The sequence below is a fragment of the Pan paniscus genome, chromosome 2 (assembly GCF_029289425.2).
Source record: "Pan paniscus chromosome 2, NHGRI_mPanPan1-v2.0_pri, whole genome shotgun sequence".
Classification (NCBI taxonomy): Eukaryota; Metazoa; Chordata; class Mammalia; order Primates; family Hominidae; genus Pan; species Pan paniscus.
The window spans coordinates 174,944,467-174,964,941 of NC_085926.1; the positions used below are offsets into that span (position 1 = coordinate 174,944,467).

Here is a 20,475-nt window from a genome sequence, read left to right on the forward strand (position 1 = left end):
CAGGGCTAACCAGTCTCTCCTACGCTGATCCTAGAATTTCTGTATGTGTGGCACTTACCACACTGGTCATCAACTGTGTGGCTATGGTTGTTTGCCTGTGTGTGACTACTAGACTGGGATCCTGACAAAAGGGTTTAAGTCTAGTAATCCCTTAATTCTGGGAAACTAGCACATTACCTGAGTCAACAAGTACTCAATAAACATTTTTTAAATTAGAATGCAATTATACTATAATGTATTTTGGCACATCAAAAAAATCTGTGACTCCAGAAAAAGCATATGACTTAAGTCTTCCTTGGAAAAATCTAAAACTTGAACTAGTTTTGTGCCAGAAGCTATTTCCATTTATCTGTAAATATATATATGCAGAAAAAGGCTTTTTCCAGGGACAGCTTTTGATTTATATAATAGGAGGCAAAAGAGACCACCTAAATCTGTTAGATGTTAAAATCCGGCATGACCATCTAAAATAGCATCCCTTCTTTCCAAGTGTAAGAGCAAATCTGATAGTACCTCTGTAATCAAGTACTCTAAACATTGACTAGGGTATTGAGACTCAGGGAGAAGAGAGACTCCAGAAAGAAATAAGACTGAAACACATGAAGTATATAGTCATTCAGTGACAGAGACGAGCAACGACAGCTGGCAGGGAGTGGGGTGGCACGCATGAGATCACAAAACAGCCATTTTCTATAGATCGCTTGTTTCAGGAAGTGCTTTCTGTAAGGATGTTAGGGACTGTGTTCTCAAAGGGGAGTTAGACATATAGAGCCTGCCAACTCTACCTTGCAAATAGGCAATACAAGAATAAGAAAATGGACTCTGAACACCATGATTATGGTACAGGATGACTAGATGAGACAAACTGGTAAAAAAGGCAAAGCTTAAATATGACCACAACATACTGCCCTAGTCTGAAACGAAAATCTGATTGATCCAAGGTCCTATATAAGCTTCAAGTCAGAAAAGCCCAGCAAATTATACTCATGTTCTGATCATCAAATGCTTTCTTGACTCCAACTCTGCCCTACAGATCCAGATTTTAGAAAAGGTAAATAGGATGGGGAAAAAAATGACACAGGGGATCTTTGTTATTGAAGAGCTAGATCTAGTACTGATACACTAGCTATAAAATTTCATGCCCTAATTTTGCCCTTAAAAATACATGTAACTATGAACATTTTATATAAATAATACTTTCTGAAATAATTTTAATAGCATCATAATATTCAGCCAGTAAATTATTCACGCCATAGCTGGACCTTCGAACTTTTCCAATGATCACTATTTTAAAAGAATCTTACCTCAAACATCTATATGTATAGGCTTTTGCCATGTACAATGTGTGTTGTTTTTTTCTCCTTAGGATGGATTCCCTCAAAAGCTGAAGGGGATATGCATTTTAAAGAAGGTTTTCATCATTGCCAAATTGCTTTCCAAAAAGATTATTAATAATGCCAAAAGCAATTTCCATGTTTCCTTATACTCTCGCTATGCTGGCTAGTCCTAAAAAACATTGAACAAATTCTCTGTTTGGCAACTATTAAAGGACCATTGTCCTTTGATAAGTGTGTTAGCAGGAATGTGTAATACGAATTTCCTGTGTCAGCAAAAAATGGTAATTCAGCTTACAAAAAGAGGAGAAAAACTTATTTGGGGAAAAAAAAGAATTGTAATTATCAGCATTTATGACAACTGCTTGCTGTTTATTGTCAATTAGTCATGGATACAACCATGTGTGTATAATCAAGGTTATTCTGTATTTCATTTGATTATAAAACAAAACTATATACCTACTTGCACTTCTGTAGCTGGTCATCTACTGATAAAAACTAAAAGGCAGACTGAAGGTGGACATACCAGACGCTGAGCTCTCTTCACTGCAGTTCTTCATGACTAGAAGCACATTACTGATAACCACTTTAACCTGACTCCATCGAATACACTGGTAATGTCTGTTCATAAATGGCACTGGGCATAAGGTACATAGGAAGGAATGGCCCAGTTACCTTTATCTGAGTCAACAAAGAAACTGCACTGTAATATTCATTAGCCATTACAGAGCTAATGTGAAACTGCTACAATGAAACAAAAAAATGAATGAATGAGCTATATGTTACATGGTAGTACAGGTCAGAGCTTTAATGTTATACATAAAGGTTAGTTTGTGCCTACTGTGATCACGTTTTCTAAATTAAAAGATAATAGTATATGGTTCTGACTTGTGATTTTACAAATATAACATTTGAAGTAATAATCATCTCAAAAAACAAATGGTATGGTACAAGGCCTGTATTTCTAAGGAGATAGAAAATCCCATTGAAAAAGTTAGGGGGAAAAAATGGAGGGAGGGAGGGTGCAAGAAAGATAAGGAGATCCTTCATAAACCAAACTCTTTAAGCCTACATGTATTATCCTTCTTATACATCATCCTGGTTAATATTGTCAACTTGATTGGATTGAAGGATACAAAGTATTGTTCCTGGATATAATTGTGAGAGTATGCCAAAGGAGATTAACATTTGAGTCAGTGGACTGGAAGAGGTAGATCCACCCTCAATCTGGGTGGGAACCGCCTAATCAGCTGCCAGCACAGCTAGGATAAAGCAGGCAGAAGAACATAGAAAAGACTAGATTTGCTGAGTCTTCCAGCCTTCATCTTTCTCTCGTGCTGGATGCTTCCTGCCCTCGAACATCAGATTCCAAGTTCTTCAGCTTTTGGACTCTTGGACTTACACCAGTGGTTTACCAGGGGTTCTCGGGCCTTTGGCCACAGATGGAAAGCTGCACTGTTGGCTTCCCGCCTTTTGAGGTTTTGGGACTTGGACTGATCCACCAGTGGCTTCCTTGCCCCTCAACTTGCAGACAGCCTATTGTGGGTCTTTACCTTGTGACTGCGTGAGTCAATTCCCCCTAATAAGCTCCTTTTCATATATACATATATCCTATTAGTTATGTCCCTCAAGAGAACCCTAATACAGATTTTATATATTTCCTTCTTATATATCACCTTTCTTAAAAATGGAGAGAGTATGCAACATCGGTTATTTTTAAATAAATTTTTAAAAAGTAATAATATTCAGAATCACTATCTAGAAAGTTACTCATTTTAGTAACAAGGACATTTTGATTTTGCAATTCCAGTTAAGTCTTTCAATTATAAGATGCAACTGTTTCATAGCTTCCAACAGTCAAGTACAATATAAATGGAGAAGTTACAGAGCTCTTAGACATGTAATAGTTAAACCTAGTATCAAGAATTCTTTCCCTAAAGCAAATATACGACTGAAGCAAGATAAAATGACACCTTCTTATAGAAAACAGGTTTTCTTATAAGAAAACCAGGTGTCAGAAAGTTCAAAAATAACTGCCAGAAACTATTTCTTCAGAAAAAAAATAAACCACAACTGCAAATAACTAAAGAAGTCAATGGTGACGCAAAAGGTGGGGGAGAGATTAAAAAGGTCCAAACCAGCTTAGTGCCTCTAAAATTAACACTGTATCAGGTTCTACTATATGCAACTTGGCATGTACCACTAAGTATTTATCTGCATATGGTTGCTAGATAAGTTATTAGGGCAATGAAATTAATGCCCCTGGGCAAACACTAATTAAAGGAACAATACTTTTGAATCAAGTTAATCGTTACTTACAGTATTATATATTATTTTCAAGTCATCTCTAAAAAGAAAAAAATCATTTTATTCCCTAGGAAATATTTGTTGAATAGGGAAGTCCACTTCATAAAAAGGCAGAATGGTGAGGACCAAAGAAATTTGCGTAGGGTGAACTTTCTAGTGATAAAATTGCAAAAAATAAAAGTTACGAAAGTTAATAAAAATCCTACAATAAATATATTTTTCTTTAATTAGTTTTGATGAGTCCGAGGGATGGCTTATTTAAAACAGAGATGTCCATCAAATATTTGAGGCTGAATATCACAATGTAAATCCCTTCTCCACAGCAACGTATTTTATAGGTGAGAAAAATGAATCTGAGAATTTATGTAATTTTGGAGGCGGGAAACTTTCAACAGATAGTATCTTCTAGTATTGACAACAGTAAAAAATATTTAAGCCTAAAACAATTTAAGTGATTTTCCCCCTGCAGACAGATACCACAGTCAACACTGAACAATATGCAGAGAACAAATGTTAAAAGTTCTTATATAAAAAAAGTATTACTAAACCACATATTTATCAAAACATAAAAACTTTCATAATGTGTTTTTGGACAGTCTTTGATAATGAGACAGGCCAGGCGGAAATTTTAGTTTTGCTTTTTGGAAGTCTTCACAAACCAGTCCTTTGAATGTCCCTGCACAAATACTTCCTTTGCCACGATGTTCCTTTTCTGCTGTCTCCTAATCCAATTCAGTGCTCTATTGCAGGGAAAGCAGCAGTATAAAGATTCCAGTTTCTTCGGTATTACTTTAGATCTTTCAAGAAACATAGTTATAACCTAAGAGTAATTTATATCGCATTTCTTAGATATTGAATGACTAATTCTCAATAGTATCATTTGTAGGTTGTGGTGATAAATATGATGAATCCCCAAAACAACCCAGACATTACTGTACTTGGTGATTCTGAATTAGGACCTATTGCAAAAGTAGCCACATTTAAGTATAATTGGAGATCAGAACCAAAAAAAAGCTTTGGAATAAGTGGCAAGTGCCCAGATCTAAAGCTACTATGGGCATTTGTTATGAGTGAGATTCTGAGTTCTGTCTGAACCCTGTCCTGAGTTCACAGAACTATAACATTCTCAAACTCTCTTCCATATCCTATTTCTGGATGCAATTTCAAATAAATATCTCATGGCACCCTTTAAGACATAAAAACACCTCATTATTTCTGCTATCTCATTATTCCGCCTGACCCACAAACACAAATATACACTTTTAGTGGCAGCCCCTCTTTAGGATATGCTCTCATAGCCCAAACCTCAGCAGATGTACATGTATTCCATGTTTTCTACTTTATCTTGAATACTCAGCATAATTTTTCTGTCAAGATATTGTGAATATGCTAAATGCTTGCCAATTGTCTTGTCAAGTTCTAATTGTCCTACAACTAATATAGACCAGTGGCTTTCAAACTTTATTAAGCCAAAAGAATCACCTGGGGCATTTGTAAAATGCACATTCCCAGGCCCCACTCAATGTGACTCTGATGCAGGTAGTCAGAGGCTCAAACTTCAGAATTCTTAACATAAGCAGTTCTTAAATTTATGGCAAGTTGCAGTCCTGGGAAAACTGCCATAAGTCAAAATGTCATCGGTTGAGTCTGATCTTTCCCTATAAATCATAACGTAAACAGGAAGTTACAATTTTTACCAAGGGACTGATTTGCACATTTTTAGAGATGTGATTTAGCATCACCACTACACTGTAAAGTCTAAAACTTTCTAAAGAATACACAAAGGACACCTAAGAACATAACTAAACAATTATGGAGAACTTGATATATCAGTCTACCATACAAATTTTTTTTTAATTCTTGGTTTATTTTTATTTCAACATAAAACACCTTAAAACATGGAATTTTGAAGCGTTTTTTCTCTAAGAAGAAAAGCAAGTTTAAGAAGACTTTTGGGCCGGGTGTAATGCCTGTAATCCCAGCACTTTGGGAAGCCAAGGCGGGCGGATCACCTAAGGTCGGGAGTTTGGGATCAGCCTGACCGACATGGAGAAGTGCCATCTCTACTAAAAATACAAAATTAGCCGGGCATGGTGGTGCATGCCTAGAATCCCAGCTACTCGGGAGGCTGAGGCAGGAGAATCGTTTGAACCCGCCGCCGAGATCACGCCACTGCACTCCAGCCTGAGCAACAAGAGCAAAACTCCATCTCAAAAAACAAACAAAAAAACCCACAACTTTTGATAATATTTAATCTACTCGTTCAGTAATTAACTGAGAATATTATTTTACTGCTCCTTTTTACTGTTTTCTTACAGTAACATCAAGTATCAATTTGTGGACTTTTGTTTAGAAAAAAAAATATTAGTGCTCTCATTAACACCACTGAACCACAAGGTAGTGCTGAGCTATTCAACTGTTTCTAACTTCCAAAAGCAGTAATTTTATATGGTTCAACCTAAATAGTTGTCTTTACCATACACCAACAAGCCTTTACAATATATTTCCCATCTACTGATCCTTCACAATGGTTTTTGCTCCAGTGTCCAAAAGTCTCAAAGCTCTGGCTTAAAAGGTGATTAAATTTAAAAGCAGAAAGAAGAGTTTGCTTTAACCCAACAAATTTTTTCCATTTGGGTTGAAAGTGCTACACAACAACTTTCAAACACAAGTATTTGAAATTGTTAAACTTGTTTACAAGTTACATACATAACAATCACTAGTCACTATTTTTTCACTTTATTAATCATTTTATCTTATTCAAAACATTCTTTAGATCTGCCTTCAGTACCAGTCTACCAGTTTAAACAAAGAAAACAAAACAAGAGCTATTAACTTCAAAGCTTCATTATAAATTATTCTCTGTGGGCTTGGATACTAATCTCTCTTTCCCTCCCTGTCCTTCTGGACATCACTTTCACAGCTGTTACACCTCAGAGAGGGGCAGTGATGGTGCTTGGGAATAGAAAACCCCTACCCCCAAAAAATGCTCAGCACTGAAGAACAGCTGGGAACATCTCAGCAAGCAACAGGCTCTCAGACCGAAAGCCATGTTTGTATTCCTTGTATAGGAAAGGACAACTAACTATGCCATACAAGAAGAATGATTCAAGTCTCAAAACCATAAACTGAGGGCTCAATATTCTACAAGCTTAGACCTCTACTTTATCCCTCCATCCTCCCTCACACTTGACTACCAAAATTATCTTTTTTATGGGGCACCTCACCTTACTGCTAAAACATTACAGTAACTTTAAGGTATAATTTCTAAAATTCAATCTCTAGACCATGACATTTGAAATCACCAAATGCTTTCATTTTTTAGTAGCAATCGGCATTTCCATTGCAATTAATCTTTCTCACCATCCTATACCTCCACCCATACCCAACCATGTTCCCTCTTCTACTTTTAAATTTTTGCTTAATCCATCCACATTTCCCCTTGCAGTATTCCTTCTGTTTTATCTATCAATAAAACTTGGAAGATCACTGATTGATTTAGTATTAGTTGCAAATGGCTTTCAATGATTTCTATTTATAATTACTCCCATTACAATAATAACAATTCAGATCAAGGGTACACTTAATTCAAATAATAATTTTGAAAGCATTCTAGGAAAATACTGTTAATTTAATTTCCAAAATACTAACTACAATTAGGACCAACAACATTTAATTGAGAATTCTGGATATACATTATCAAACTGATGGTGGCTAAAAGTTTTTATGTTCCTACTAAACATATGCAATAATCTCACCTCATAACAGATTATAAAAATGGTCTTTGAACAGCAAAAGCCAAACTGTTACAAATAATTGCCTTGTTTGCAACATATTTGAAAGAGTCAGAGAGTTAAACCATGCAGTAAAACATAGCTTTAAAATGGCAGTCCAGACATTAAGAAAACATACAAAGTTCAACGGTTTGGACTGATACAAATTTCAAATGCATAAAAGATTATTTTGAGAATATTAAAATAATTTGAGGCCTATTTACTTTATAAAAGTACTCACCTGACTCTTGCAAGTATCTATATACCAAGAAGTTGACCTCATCACTGCTTATACTCATCTTTATTCCCACTTAAACCATGAGGTCACAACACAGGATATAACCCTAAAAATAAAACAAAGTTAATTATTTTCTCAGTAAAATATTTTTAAACAAGATGTAAACAATGTTGTAAAAACCATTTGATTTTATTAAATGATGTAAAACGAAGGTTCTACATTGCCTAATAATAAAACCTGACAAAGTTGCTTCCAATAGTTAGGAAAATGATTATACAACCAAAACATGGCTGGTGTTATTTTTCTTCAAAGTAACATACTGGCAAAAATAAAACAAAATTTTTTAGAGGGCTTTAGCATAATATTTTAATGATTTTATCAAATAGCATAAAAAGTTGCTCACTTTTTCTCCTTAACTGTAAAAAGAAGTAAATTTTAAAAATAAAAAATGTTAGTTATTTGCAAGAAGGCTGATTTAGTTAAAAAAGAATATTAGTTACTTGGGAAAAGACCATTGGGTGGGGTAGAACCATGAGTTATCCACTCCAGTTTTATCTATGAAACTTGGCAGGATATGAAGTCTCTATTTTCTCAACATCTCATCTGTAATGTTCAAGTCTCAAAAAGCTCTAGGTATGTATGAGATAGGCTGGAATACAGTTCCCAAAACTCAAATGATGCTCTCTTACTGGACATACTTAAACCTTAACACGAAGTGGGGGAAAAAAGAAAACTGAGGCATGACTCAAATATATCTAATTATACTTATTTGTCCTCATGTCACAGAAATGATTTAAAGGAGAGGTCAGGAAACTTTTATATAAAGAGCCAAACAATAAATATTTCAGGCTTTATCAGCCATACAGCCTGTTACAATTACTCAACTCTGCTGTGTGGTGCAAAAGCAGCAACATACAATACGTAAACAAACGAGTGTGGCCGTGTTCCAATAAACTCAACTTATGGACACTGAAATTTGAATTTCATAATATCATTGTATCATAAAGTATTATTCTTCTGATTTTTTTTTCCTAAGCACTTATAAAAATGTAAAGACCTTTCTTTCCTTGTGATTCTTATAAAAGGAAAGCGAGCTAGATTTGGTCCACAGAGTGTAGTTTGCCGATTCCTCTTTAAAAATGATATATTCACATCTATTCAGCATAAAGAAATATCTAACGTGGAACTATGCTGGTTGTCCTGCCACATCATGGATTTCTTTATGATACAGTTAACAGATTTTTTTAAAAAATCAAAAATTAACAAGCATTTGAGTAGGCTACCAGGTGACAAACTGCTACTGCCCTACATTGAGGACAAAGTGGTGACTAAGTACCACCCATCAAGCTTGTATCTCATAGGGAGAAAGACAAATGGGAGGCAATGACAATTTTCTAGTGGACACACACAGAAGAAGCCCTAACTAAAGTTAGCAGTCTAGGAACACATTTAGAAGAAGTGTCCTTGGTATTCAGACTAAAGGAGGGGCCCGAAAACAAGGGTGCTTGGGGAAGGGAGGGAGTGAACAGAAGCATCCCATGAGCTGCAGCAGGTGTGGAAGGAATGAGTGAGGACAGAGACGAGAAAGGCTTGAAATGCAGGCAGAAACTATATTCAGGAGGACCTTCAAGGCAGCACTAAGAGAAAACAAATCCATCAAACAGTTTCAGGAAGAGCAGGGAGAAGCACAGACTATAAAGAAGCTAGATTGGAGTAAGAGGAATTAGGGAGCCAAATTAGGAAAATATTGCAGTAACTCAGGAGAAGACTAAATCCTGGACTGTCACAGAGGAACATTGGGGTTCCAAAAATATTTAGAAGGTAGACTCAATGGTAACTGACTGGATGCATAGTTGAGGCATAGTTGAGGAAAAGGAAAGAATCAAAGGTTTCTCTCTGGACAACTGAACAGTTGGTACTGTCAATTACTGAGATGGGAAACCACAGAGGAAGAGTGACAATTATAATATCTTCATCTAAAGAAAAGGTACCCTCTTCACCAAAACAATTAATTCAAAGAGTACAATTAACTTTATATAACCTGAATGTTTACTACATGCTTAATGGAATAAGTCAAATACTCTTTTGAGGATACTGGCCCAGGGCACTGGTCTAGATGTACTATAGTACACTAGATGGTAAATGTTCTGGCAGGACACCTTGCTCAACTTTAGCCTAACCACCAGTAAGGTGCGGTATTGTGCTCGGCACACATAGCAGGCACTCAGTCAATTCTGAAGGCATGCTAAATTGAATGACTTTAAAAACAAAACATCCAACCCCATCCATGATAAAATTATAAGAAATTAAATCATAATTCGATCAATCATGAATACGTTTGTCACGGGGAACAATTAGCAACTATTTTATTTTTAGGATTTCCCAAAATGAGATGGGCTAGGTGGAATCCAACTGAGACAGACTGACAAAGAAACAGAGTAAATTTTCTTTTCCCCTAATATCATTCAGTCCAAAACTTGGATGAAAGTATCCAACCTGCAAAGGTTTTCACAATGCTCATTCTGATTAGCAAAGGCCATCAATTTCCCAGCTGAAACTAGTAAGAAGTGATGCTTCAGCACCACCTAATGCATTCCAAGGCAAAGAAAAATACAAATCAAAATGATATAAATTATTGCTTTTAAAAATTCCTGCAATAAATATATATTGCTGGTATAGTTTTAAGTCATAATAAAAAATACCAAATAAGAGCAGGAAAGTTATCTGTCCAAACTGCTATAAACTGATTATTTAATTGATCATAGTGCTATATTAGTTCCCGGCAATTAAAAGTAAGTTTTTTTTTTAAAGGAAAAAGACCTTGAAAGGCTTACTTCTAAAACAACTTAAAAGCCTATGTGCCAAAGAGTGAAATTAGAGAAAATGCCACTACTTCATGAGTGGACTTAATAAGGCTTTGCAGAACTTGTCCATTATGGTTTATTTATATAGCCAAATGACTGCTCTAGGATGTGATGTAGTCTTCACCTGCCCGCACGAGTACTAAATACTAGGAATCAGATCTCAAAGAGTACACAAGAAGACTTACCACTATAGTTCCTCCATTATGTTATCTTTTAGAACAACTGTCTTTAAACTAGGTCACAAAACAGAACTGAGACACTCATCCAGTCTTTACACTTCACCACCCAGGTATCAGGCCTGATGAAGAGTATATCATGCATAAATGAAGTCCTGCCCTCAAAGAGCTCATGGCTTATTAAATAAACAGGATATTCAAAATAGACACTTCCTAAATTCACAAAGGATTTATTTGTATATTCTACCTGATCATATTTACTCATTCTTAAATAGTAACTGAGATCCTCCCAAAAATTAGATCTTTGTAACTTTCCTCCTCTCAGAAATCACTTGTATACTCATAAAAGCTTTTATTTAAAATTCCAATCACTTATAGGCAATCAACTACTTAATTCAAACCATAGCTATATTAAAGTAGCCAAAAGCAAATCCAAAATTAGTCTTAATATTTAGCCAATTGGTGGCTATATTCAAAAGTTCACTTAATATTGTAAATGTTCACCATGAAATATCATTTTACTGAATAACTTTGTAGCCAATAATTCAGCAAGTATTACAAAAACACAGGACTAGTGAGGCAATCCAGCTACGACTATTCAGTGAACCGAATATGTAAAGCATTTTCAGCATCACAAAACTGAGTTCAGCATATACTCGCTGGACAACTACTGCTCCAAATATTTAATCCTCTCCTAGTTGTTCTACACATCAAGTACTACTTTAAATGTCACCCTCAATCAAGACAGACAGCATATTCTTTTCTGATTCCATTCTTGAAGCCAGGGCCCAATTGTGATCTTCGATTACATAATTTTAAATTTAGATGACTGAAAAAAACAGTGAAAGAGTTATGGACACAAAGAAAGAAATAAGATTATCTTCTTAAATCTCCTAGCTATAGCACATTTTTAAGAGATCTGGACACTCTTTGCATGATCTAAAGTCAAATGTGTAATCCAAATTACTTTATCTTACAAACCTAAGTTAGTCCAAAACTAAGTATAATTATAACTTAGATGTGACAAACTTAAATTACTTTTCCTTCTCTTTTTCATTGGAATCCAGAGCTCTGATGTAAATTAAAAATAACATCTTGGATGGCCTATATGATTTTAGACAAGTGATGCGAATTTTCTGGGTCTCTGTGTCATCTATAAAATGAGAAAATGGAATCAGACAGTCTCCTCTACTTCTAAACTTCAAAGACTTGAGTCAGTATATGTCACAGAGTTGTATACAGGAACCTTGCAAGCTACCTGACAGTAAGAGGTCATAAAGCAATTTTTAAGAAAGCATTTTTATAGGCCTAAAAAATGTATTAGAAGACCAAAATCAGGGTCAGATCTCAGACAGCCATCTCCAGGAATTAGGAAAAGGGAAAACAATAAGCTCATCTCATTAACAAATATTTCAGTACCTATTGCACATGATGTTTATTAAGACTTATCAACCTTTATAAACACCAACATATAAAGACATAAAAAAAACAGTACACCAGCTGGGCATGGTGGCTTACACCTATAACCCCAGCACTTTGGGAGGCCAAGGCAGGCAGATCACCTGAGGTCAGGAGTTTGACACCAGCCTGATCAACATGGTGAAACCCCATCTCTACAAAAAAAAAATACAAAAAAATTACCCAGGCATGGTGGCGCAGGCCTGTAATCTCAGCTACTCGGGAGGCTGAGGAACGAGAATTGCTTGAACCCAGGAGGTGGAGGTTGCAGTGAGCCGAGATCACACCACTGCAGTCCAGCCTGGGCGACAGAGGAAAACTCTGACGAAAGAAAAGAAAGGAAGGAAAGGAAGGGAAGGAAGGGAAGGAAGGGAAGGAAGGGAAGGAAGGGAAGGAAGGGAAGGAAGGGAAGGAAGGGAAGGAAGGGAAGGAAGGGAAGGAAGGGAAGGAAGGGAAGGAAGGGAAGGAAGGAAGGAAGGAAGGAAGGAAAAGCAACACACCAAATCAATTATTCATTAGTTAACTGAGACTTCTAGTATCAAATTGGTTTCAATTGTGATCTAAGCCAGGGATCTGCAAACTACAGCCTGTATGTCAAATTCAACCTGTCACCTATTTTTGTATAGCCCACAGGTAAGAATGGTTTTCACAAAATGCTTTTTTAAAAAACAGAATATTTGTTGTTTATTTGATGATAGGGAACACTGACTCATAATCTCAATTAAGCAATTTTTAAAAGTCTCAGCAAAGCTCTCGAGGCTTGAAAGCAATAAACTAGCATCCATTATATGATGAGTCAACTTTAAGTCCAAGAGTCATTAGCTACAAATTTATTTCTTTTTATACCCAAAAGACCTCTGATGAGCTGCCTCATTGCCCACAGACATTGACTTCAACTTCCTAAATGTATAAAAGTGATTATTTACACAGATTATAACTAAGATCCTTCTAAAACATAAAAATACATATCCTAGGAAATAATAAATATGTATGGAATAACTGAATAAATTACAGTCAAGGTATATCAACAGGGGAACAAAGAAGGACAAGAAATGAAAATGCTAAGAGATAAGAAGATAGGTCATACTTCTGGTACATATTTTCAATAACTAAGCAGTAATCAGTCACAGAACTTAAGGTAAAGCAATGTCAGTCTGGCAAAGAATTAGAAAGTCAGATACGAAAAATAAAAATTGGCCAGGTGCGGTGGCTCACATCTGTAATCCTAGCACTTTGGGGGGCCGAGGCGGGTGGATCACCTGAGGTCAGGAGTTCAGGGCCAGCCTGGCCAACATGGAGAAACCCCATCTCTACTAAAATACAAAAATTAGCCAGCATGAGGCAGGTGCCTGTAATCCCAGTTACTCAGGACGCTGAGATGGGAGAATCGCTTGAACCCAGGAGACGGTAGCTGCAGTGAGCTGAGATCGCGCCACTGCACTCCAGCCTGGGCAGCTAAACAAGACTCCGTCTCAAAAAATAAAAATAAACTAAAATCAAGATCTGTCAAAATCTGTCTCACTAGCATAAAATACTGAGTGTGTCTGAATAGGAATCTGTATTACAATAGAAAGCTAATGAGACTTTATCAACTAAAACTAACTACTTATTCTAGCTTTGGAACAGACATGTTCTGAGAATCTGTTTTTTTGGGTTTTTTTTGTTGTTTTTTTTTTTTGAGACAGAGTTTTGCTCTGTCGCCCAGGCTAGAGTGTGGTGGCGCGATCTCGGCTCACTGCAAGCTCCGCCTCCCAGGTTCACGCCATTCTCCTGCCTTAGCCTCCCGAGCAGCTGGGACTATAGGCACCCGCCACCGTGCCCGGCTAATTTTTTGTATTTTCAGTAGAGACGGGGTTTCATCTAAGAATCTTAAAGAGTGGAATACATGCTAAAGCTTTACAAGGACAGTTAATCACCTGAATAGAGGGGAACTCTGCTTAAAACTCAAATATTATAGGAAGAACAAAGAGAAAAGGAGGCCAGGGTAATAAATACTACCCACAGTAATGTTTATGAAACACTGTATTAGAAGAAGATGTGGTTATTCCTTGGTTCCTCATGAGGGAAAAAAATCCTACGTAACTCAGACTAGTAAGTAAATCAAAACTTGTGTCCATGGATTGGTTATACTCAGTCAATTCTCTGGAAGGGCTAGAGTAAAAATGTCCAAAAGATTGTTCAGGAAGCAGAAATATGTGATTGATAACAGCCCAAGTATCAAAGTATAGTTTTAAAAAAAAACTGTAAAGAGATCAACATCCATCACCCACAGGGCAATAAATGCTTGCTCAAATCGAGTGAAGACGATGCAAACTAAATTTAGCACTCAGCTAACAGATTGACACATACAGATGTGCACTCACACACAACCCAGCTACTTGTAAACCCAGAAGAAAAAGGGAAAAGAATATGGAGTAAAGATAACTGACATAAATTGGAGAAAGCTTCCAACTTTTATTGAAAACTAGGAGAAATCCACCATGAAAGTCTCATAGGTCAATTTCACAGGATGAGAGAAAACAGTTGGCAGTACTGTCATATAAAATGTACTATTTAAAAAACAGGCAAACAAAAAAGCCCCCAGGGCACATGGGCTGGGGAGAAGAGAAGTACATCACTCCATAACCACACTGAGGCCCTACTGTGTACATTCCTTATATGTGCCCTACCCAGTCAAGTTACAGATTCTAACTGCAAAGTTAACTCTTAATATTTCTTAATAGAATAGTACCTTCTTAGAAGATTCTTTCTTAAAAGACACACAGCAATGTACTTCACTGTTAAGGCTGTTCAAGGTGTTCAAAACTTAAAATCAGATATGGTATTCTATTATACTAATGACAAAATGTGATCATCTTTTTATTTAGCATAGTAATTGGGATCCGTAGACCCCTGGAGTTCCCAAGACTTTTTAAGGGAACTGTGAGGTCAAAATTACTTTTATGGTATTACTAAGATATTACTTGCATCTTTCACTCCATTGGCATTTGCACCAATGTTACAAAGCGATAGTGGGTAAAACTGCTCACACCTTAGTATTACGAATCAAGACCTGATGGTATCACTAGTAGTCATTGTATTTTTTCACCACTATGCACTCAAAAAAAAAAAAAAAATTCCCTGAAGAATATCCGTGAATGAAACAGAAAAGGTGATATTATGAAAATCTTAAATGTTCAAATACACATCTTTAATATGCTGTGTGTGTAACAAAGTGCTAAGTAACAGAGTTACTTCCGTTGCATACTAAAATGATGGTTGTCTCAAAAAACAGGACTGCAATGGTTTGAATTGCAAGTTACACTAGCCACTTTTTTCATGGAACAGCGTTTATACTTCAAAGAAGAAATGACAATATAGTTATTCAGACTGGGGATTTGGCAGACATTTTCTTGCAAATGAATGAAATGGCCAGGCGCAGTGGCTCACGCCTGTAATCCCAACACTTTGAGAAGCCGAGGCGGGTGGATCACTTGAGGTCAGGAGTTCGAGACCAGCCTGGCCAACATGGCGAAACCCTGTCTCTATTAAAAATACAAAAATTAGCCAGGTGTGGTGGCATGCACCTGTAATCTCAGCTACTTGGGGGGTTGGGGCAGGAGAATCGCTTGAACCCAGGAGGTGGAGGTTGCAGTGAGCCAAGACAGGACCACTGCACTCCAACCTGGGTGACAGAGAGAGTTTGAATTCAAAAAAAGAAAAAAAATACATTAGTAAGTAATGCAAAATTTCCATTTTAATATCTGATACATTTAATATTGATAACTATAACCCATATAAACAAAAGCTCTTTGAGATCATCAATAAATTAAGATTGTAACAAGATCCTAAGACCAAAATGTTTGAGACCTATTGAGTCCCTCATGGCAATATTGGTGACAAATATTTTTGTCAAAGAGTTTCTCTGGAAAAACTGGAAAACAGGCTCCTTAGCCCACAGTACTGGTCATATTTTAACACAACTTAAGTCTTTAGTTTGGTTTCTGTTGTGTTCATGTTGGAATACATAAGTTTATACTTAATAAACAAAAAAGGTACTTAAAAGCCATAAATATCAGAGTATCAAAGCTCTAGTTTTAATATAACACATGGCATCTACTAACTCTAAAACACACTGGAGGAATGAAAATTATAAATTTTCTGAGACTACACTTCTATAAATGGACTTCTATTTGGAAAGATTCAATCATTTTACTTAAATTTAGTTTTTCTATCATGCATGTAACAAATGTTTTACTGAGTACTACACTACACGCCTGCCACTGTTCTAGGCCCTTAACACTGTAGCAATATAGAAATCCATTAATATAAAGGAACAATACAGTGAAGAGTGGCCTTCATAGCCAAACTTACCCCATTTGCTACCAAACTTTACTAGGAAAAGGTGTAGGGGAGTGTGGAAGCTGCAGTAAAGGCACACTGCTCCCGCAACACACTGTCTTTCCTTCTGGTGGGATTCAGCACGTTTTTGTTTGTTTTGCCCAGACTCATCACTTGTATTGTAGAAGGTGCCAAAGGGTTGCAATCCCTTTCCTTCTAACCAAAACTTGAAACTAGTCTCTCTCTTGCAGCATTTATTTCCCAAGAAAACCCATTCAGGACTCCAAACATGGGGTAGCATTCTTTACCACATACACAGCAACAAAGAATGCAGGTCTTTGGTACTGGAGAATTGATTCATTACATACTCAACCTGTTTGCTACATAAGGAATAAAGGGAGCAGGGCTAGCTGGGCAAAAAATCTGAAATTCTTTATAGCCAGATTTCCAAGTTATACCTGGTACAGTTTCCATACCCATCCCTATCCCTGTGTACCTTGAGGATACGTAAGAAAGAACAGAGGAGATGTAGGGAGTGAAAGAGCTAGAGAATAGAGAGGCATATGTGTTTAATAATGCCAAGAAACTAGTCTACACTCACACTGCTATTCCTGACTGCATCAATAATTGCTGTGGATATATTAGAAGATATTCAAGCATAAGATAGGGTTTTCCTTCTTTCCAAAATCCTTGCGTATGAGCCATGATCAACCTCTTTGCCAACAAGAAGCCTAAGCCTAGGGAAAAATGTGAGTAAGCACAGCTCTCCCTACGCTTCTATCAACCCTTTCCCTAGATCAACCTTTTTCTTACCAACCACCTCAAAATCGGGCACTATTTCACTAATTAAACTCTCTGCCTTGACAACTTCCTCATCCCCACCTTCTCCTGAGCCTGAAATGTGATCCCCGGCATTCTAACATCAACGGAGCCCACGGCCCTTTTCAAACAGACTTATATTCCAAGTTTTCTATGCTACCTCCCCAACCCTCACCGCCACCAAGTATATTTCATTCCTTAAAGCCAGGTAGGTGACAGGCTGAACAACCTAATATAACAAAATGTTAATGAATAATATCTTAATGTTTTGCTTTCCAAGGAACTTATATCACAATAAAGACATAAATACATTTTAACTCAATCTTTCTCAAACTTGAGTAATATTAAGTACCTTAATATTTCTGAAACATGTGAAGGTGAACACCATGCACAACACGGTTTAGGAATCTGTGGTTTATCCATTCTGATAATCTGTACAAAATGTAATGATGTAAGAGAACAGCCCCAAAGACCACAAAGTACTCTCAAAATCCACATGTCCTTCTGCATCAGTTTCCCAGAGCTACTGTGATAGCTACAACAAACTGGGCCACTTAAAATTACAACAAAAACTAATTGTCTCATAGTTCTATGGCTAGAAGCCCGAAGTGAACTGTGTTGGCAGTGCCACGATCCCTCCAACGGAAAAGAGAGTCGTTCTATCCATCTTCCAGCTTCTGTAGCACCCGGCATTCCTTGGCTTGTAGCAGCAAAATTCGTCTCTGCCTCCATTTTCACATGGCCACCTTGCTTTGTGTCTGAGTCTTTACATGGCATTCTCCTCTTTGTGTGTTGTCTGTGTCCATATTTCCCTCTTTTTATAAAAACACCAGTCATACCGGAATAGGGCCCATGCCAATAATGTCATCTTAACTTGATTTACAAAGATCTTATTTCCATTCCAAATAAGTCACATTCACAGGTACTGGGAGTTGGCACCTCAACATATCTTTGTGGGGACACAATTCATAGTATCTTCTAGCTTTCGAAACTTCCCTACTAATCAGTATAGTGTGGTTCAATACAGATTTCCAGCTTAGAAAGAACTAACTCAAGTATATTTCACTTTTTCAGGCTGAAAAAGATAACAGATTTGAAGGTATGTTTCCCAATCTAAACAGACAGACCCCTCCTCCTGCATCTACTTAGCAGTTAGACTACTCATTATACAATAAAGGTTAAAAAATAAGCTAGTCTCAAGCTAATTTCTTCCTGCCTTGGCTGCCAAACTTCTATTTAAAGGTGCTTTCTAGCAAAGTTCTAAATTAGCGTGACAATAAAGTACCATAAACTAAGAGGCTTAGAACAACAGAAATTTATTGTCTTATAGAAGTCCAAAATCAAGGTGTTCACAGGGCCGCATTCCCTCTGAAGGTGTGCTAAGGAGGAGTCTGTTCCAGGCCTCTCTCCTAGCTTCCTTGGTGTCTTAGTCCATTTGGGGCTACCGGAAAAAAAACAAAGAAACAAAAAACAAAAAAACAAAATACAACAAAAAATACCTTAGACGGAAGTTTTTTCTCACAGTTCTGGAGGCTGTGAAGCCCAAGATCAAGGTGCCAGCAGATACAGTGCCTAGTGAAGGCTCTCTGCTTCATAAATGGTGCCTTCTGGCTGTGTCCTCCTCATACTGTTTAAGGAGCCTGGGGGTTCCCTTCAACTTCTTTTATAAGGTCACAATTCTATTCACTGAGGGCAAAGCCCTTATGTCTTAAGCACTTCCAAAAAAGCCACCTCTTAATACCACTGCAATGGAGATCAGGTTTCAACATAAATTTTGGAGGGACAAATTTGGACCATAGAGCTTGGCTTGTAGATGCATCACTCTAGTCACTTTGCCATGTTCTCCCTGTGTCTTCACACTGTTCTCCCTCTATATGTGCCCAAATTTTCTCTTTTTTATAAGGACTCCAATCATAAGGTATTACGATCTACCTAAATGATCCCATTTTAACTTAAGTATCTCTATAAGGACCCTATTTCCAAGTAAGATTACATTCTGAGGTACTGGAGGTTAGGACTCCAACTTACGAATTTAGGAGGATACAATTCAATCTGTAACAGTCACACTAAGCTGAGAAAGCCTGGGATGACAAACACAGATTCCATCATTTGCCCCTTCCATGCTGTAGAAGACAGGTACAGACAAGGGTAACAAAAGCCTTTTCTTCTTACCTTCAGTCATCTGTCTACCTTGGTTATCAGAGAATCCCCTTAAAACAAAAAACAAAACTAACCCTAATAATGGTAACTATGATGGCATCAACACATGGGAAGAATCAATTTAAGTGGCTGTAGAGGTTGAATGTATTACTGGTTCAGAATTTAAGCATTCTTTTTTCCTGAAATAGAGTTATTCATCCCCATCCCAACAACTTGGACCTTGGCTATGTGACATAATTTGGCCAGTGGAATTCCAGATGATGTGATACACACTATATCCAATCACAAGATTTAAGAGACATTACAAGTGTCTGCCAGCTCTCTTGCTCAACGAGCATGTCCTATATGGGGTCTACTTCAACAGCTTGGCTCTCCAAATCAGCAGACAACTGGAAGAGAGCCACAGTCAACTCACCTTATCTACATACAAAATGAATGAGAAAGAACCTTTTAGTACTGTGAACCAGTAAAACTGTCTACTAACAAAGAACACTAACACACCTTACAACAGTACTTTTGCTGCATACATCTCTAGGGAATATAATCTAAGAACAAAAAAGAACTACAAAGAAATTTTAAACTGCTTTCGGTAGTCTTATAATAATAGTTTTATTAGTATTATTAACTTGAAACTTTTTATAAATACAGAGCAGGTAAAAAACTATGTTAAATCCATCATAAAACAAAATTTTCAGAAGGGAAAAAATACTTAACTTTTACTTTAGATCTCACCTGAAAATGAGGGACTTTTGGTGAGATGGAGTCCTTGAGGAAAAGGGAAAAAAACTTATATTCACATAATACAAATGAAGCTTTAAAAATCTACACGTTCTAAAATGTATCCAACACCTCTTACAGCCACGTCTTTCTTTCTACAGTACCTATCACCTTTATTATTACGACAGCCTAAGAGTCTCCTAAGTTCTCCATTCTATGGTTCCAAAGTACCTATCTAGCCATATGGTACCACCTTTATATGCACTTTACTCTTCAAGTGAGTATACTGGTATCATTCTAACATGTCCC

The 20,475-nt window shown here is 36.9% G+C and overlaps 1 protein-coding gene across 11 annotated transcripts in view; it reads right to left on the reverse strand.

Moving 5' to 3' along the window:
- Positions 1 to 20,475, reverse strand: part of TBL1XR1 (TBL1X/Y related 1) — a 185,168-nt gene that overhangs the window by 40,932 nt on the left and 123,761 nt on the right. For 7 of the 11 annotated variants that reach the window (XM_063602606.1, XM_034957740.3, XM_008957329.5 and 4 more), the window contains one exon: positions 7,656 to 7,758. The exons of the other annotated variants lie outside the window; for them this stretch is intronic. In XM_063602606.1, the coding sequence (XP_063458676.1) occupies positions 7,656 to 7,713 (58 nt within the window). In that variant the 5' untranslated portion in view covers positions 7,714 to 7,758. The remainder of the gene's footprint in view (positions 1 to 7,655; positions 7,759 to 20,475) is intronic. 11 annotated transcript variants of the gene reach the window in all.